At 41.3% G+C, this 2,496-nt stretch overlaps 1 protein-coding gene across 1 annotated transcript in view; it reads right to left on the bottom strand.

The window, feature by feature from the left end:
* Window positions 1-2,490, bottom strand: part of HEATR1 (HEAT repeat containing 1) — a 34,434-nt gene extending 31,944 nt beyond the window's left edge. Inside the window, exons 1-2 of the mRNA XM_031058771.1 lie at window positions 2,402-2,490; window positions 485-701 (exon numbers count right to left, since the gene is read on the bottom strand). Of these exons, the coding sequence (XP_030914631.1) occupies window positions 485-678 (194 nt within the window). The 5' untranslated portion in view covers window positions 679-701; window positions 2,402-2,490. The remainder of the gene's footprint in view (window positions 1-484; window positions 702-2,401) is intronic.
* Between the last annotated feature and the right edge of the window lie 6 nt (window positions 2,491-2,496).

The following is a 2,496-nucleotide window of genomic DNA, read 5'->3' as shown; positions in this document are numbered from 1 at the left end:
AGAAGTACTGCACTTTCTGCATTTGGATAGGCTAATTTATATAAATAAATATAACATCACAAAATACTTCATTGTGTTTTTCTTCACACCAAAACCTTGAAATAAGAATAGTTAGGATTCATGGTTCAGTGTTAATATTGAAACTTTGCTATTTTACAAAGCCCACTTCTAAAAGCACAATATAGAAGTGCCTCTCTGTGTGCTCTGTAAGATGCCTAGGGCTGGGCAACTTTGGTGAAATTACTTTTATACAGAATATCGTGACAGAACAAAATAATCACAGAAATTTATCAAAAGACAAAAATCTAATTAGCAAAGAAGAGCATCTGGCCCCATAAGGACTAAGTCTAAATGGGCATTATTAACATTCTATCCTATTTTCAGAAAGCTGAAGTAAAATTATTCACAATTTTTCTCACTGGGGAGAAATAAATCTTGCATTTCTGGCCTTATCTATTGACATGTAGGATATTCAGTGGATTACCTCTGAATCAGCCATTCAAGGCACTTCTGGGCTGGCTTAAGCATAAAGTAGGGGGAAAGGTGAATGAGGAACAATGAAATATTCTTGTCCAGCTGCTGATTTACTGCTTTAGTCTGAACACTCCGTTCAAGGCCTTTGGCTGTGGAACTAAACAAACTTGACTGGAACTCTTCAAATGAAGGATCAATGCCCATCAGCTCGTCTAAGCCAGTGCATCCTGTGGGGGGAAAAGAATAAAAAAAAACGGGAGGAATGTTTTTAACACAATAGTTTTTGTTCTCCAGTCCTACCCACTTACCTCTTCACTGGCATATCAAACTTTTTTGTTATACTGGTACATGTCATCCTCACCAAAAAAAACCCAAAACAAACAGTAAAGAGGCCTAAGACCAAAACCTTTGATATACTTGAACTATTTCTCAACTGACAAAGAAAAACAGCATTAGCAACTATCAGCAGAGAGCTCTTGCAGCAGTGAAGAGAAACACTTCTGGGTTGTGCTGCCCCTGAGAGCAGGCTGAGGGAGGGGGGAACTGTCCCTTCCATTTGTGAGCTGCAGCTGGAGCCCTGTGTGCAATTTTGAGATCATCAGTAGAAGAAAAACATTTCTGGATGTGAGTTCAGCAGAGGAATGCTGAGATGGTCAAGGGGCTGGAAAACAACATAAAAGGGAAAGGAGGAACTGTTCAGCCTGGAGAAGAGAGAGTCAAAAGGAAATCTCCTTGTTGTCTGCAGCTACTTAACAGGATATGGTGTGGGTTATCAAGGAGATGGAGCCACTCTTCTCAGAGATGCACAGTGGAAGGATGGGAGGACAACAGATGCAAGCTGGAACATAGGAAACTCAAACCCAATGTGTAGAGTTTATTGTTTATTTTTTCTAACAGCAGAATTATCAAACACTGGATCAGAGGTGCAATATTGGATAAGAGACCATAAAAACTCCATCCTCAAACTTAGCCAAGCAGTTCTAGAGTAACTATTTAAGAAACCAAAAAACCACACTGTACTGCATCAAAGATATTTATCTACAATCCTGTTACTTAAAATGGAAACATGATATCAGTCTGCCTGGTTTTAGACAACAGCTTTCTTATTCAACAGTATCACATGCCTGGATAAAAATTTATACAAAAATGGAAAGGAATAGAGCATAAAGAATTTGAAGTGTGCCAACATGGCAAATGCTACTGCCACTTCCCATTATTTGTGACCATAACGTTACCCAAGAGCAGGGCATCAGCATGTTTTCATGAAATAAGAATTCATGTCAGAAGTCACATTGGGAGATTTCTAGTCCCAGGCTCTGCTCAAAGCAGGGTTAAAAGGGTCTTCAAAATTGGACCAGATTGCTCAGGGCATTATGCTGTCACAGTTTTTTAAAAAAGTCACTTTTTTTCTTTCCCCAACCACAATCTCCCCAGACAATCTTGTTAATTGCTTGACTGTCCTCACACTGAAAAAGCTTTTTCTTCTATCCAGTTTTAACTCCTGTTCTTTCAAATTATTCCCACTGTCTCCTGTCCTCCAGCCATATATGCCTGGTGCATTTTCTGGGAACCTCCTCAAAGGCAATGGCAGGCTCCTATGAGACCCATCCAAAGCCTTCTCTTCTCCAGACTGAGTGAGACCAGAGACATTCCTCTCATCAACTTTCCCTTATCGGGCAAATTCTCCAGTCCTTGAGCATCTTGGGGATCCCTGATTCTTCCCCATCACCTCACCCTCAATTGTCCAGAAACGTACTCGTAGAGGAACCGGTTTTCCCAAGGACTGGAGTGATGCTGACCAGCCCGCAGCTTCTTCAACTGTTCTTTTGGCCTTTTTTGAATACGGGTTTGCCTTTCCTATTTATCTTCCTCCATCTGTTTTTTGGAGTGCTTTTAAAACCAGTGCCATCTGCTTAGCCAAACTCACCGATGGCAAAGAACGTGTCCCTGTCAATAGTCGCGGCTTCCTTGCAGGTGAAGAGCAGCGATGCCACCTCGCTGCGGTCCAGGAGGCTGGGATCG

Source organism: Geospiza fortis, unplaced genomic scaffold (genome assembly GCF_000277835.1).
Source record: "Geospiza fortis unplaced genomic scaffold, GeoFor_1.0 scaffold381, whole genome shotgun sequence".
NCBI lineage: Eukaryota > Metazoa > Chordata > Aves > Passeriformes > Thraupidae > Geospiza > Geospiza fortis.
The sequence above is the reverse complement of the archived record's forward strand: the minus strand, read 5'-3'. Positions and strand labels throughout refer to the sequence as shown.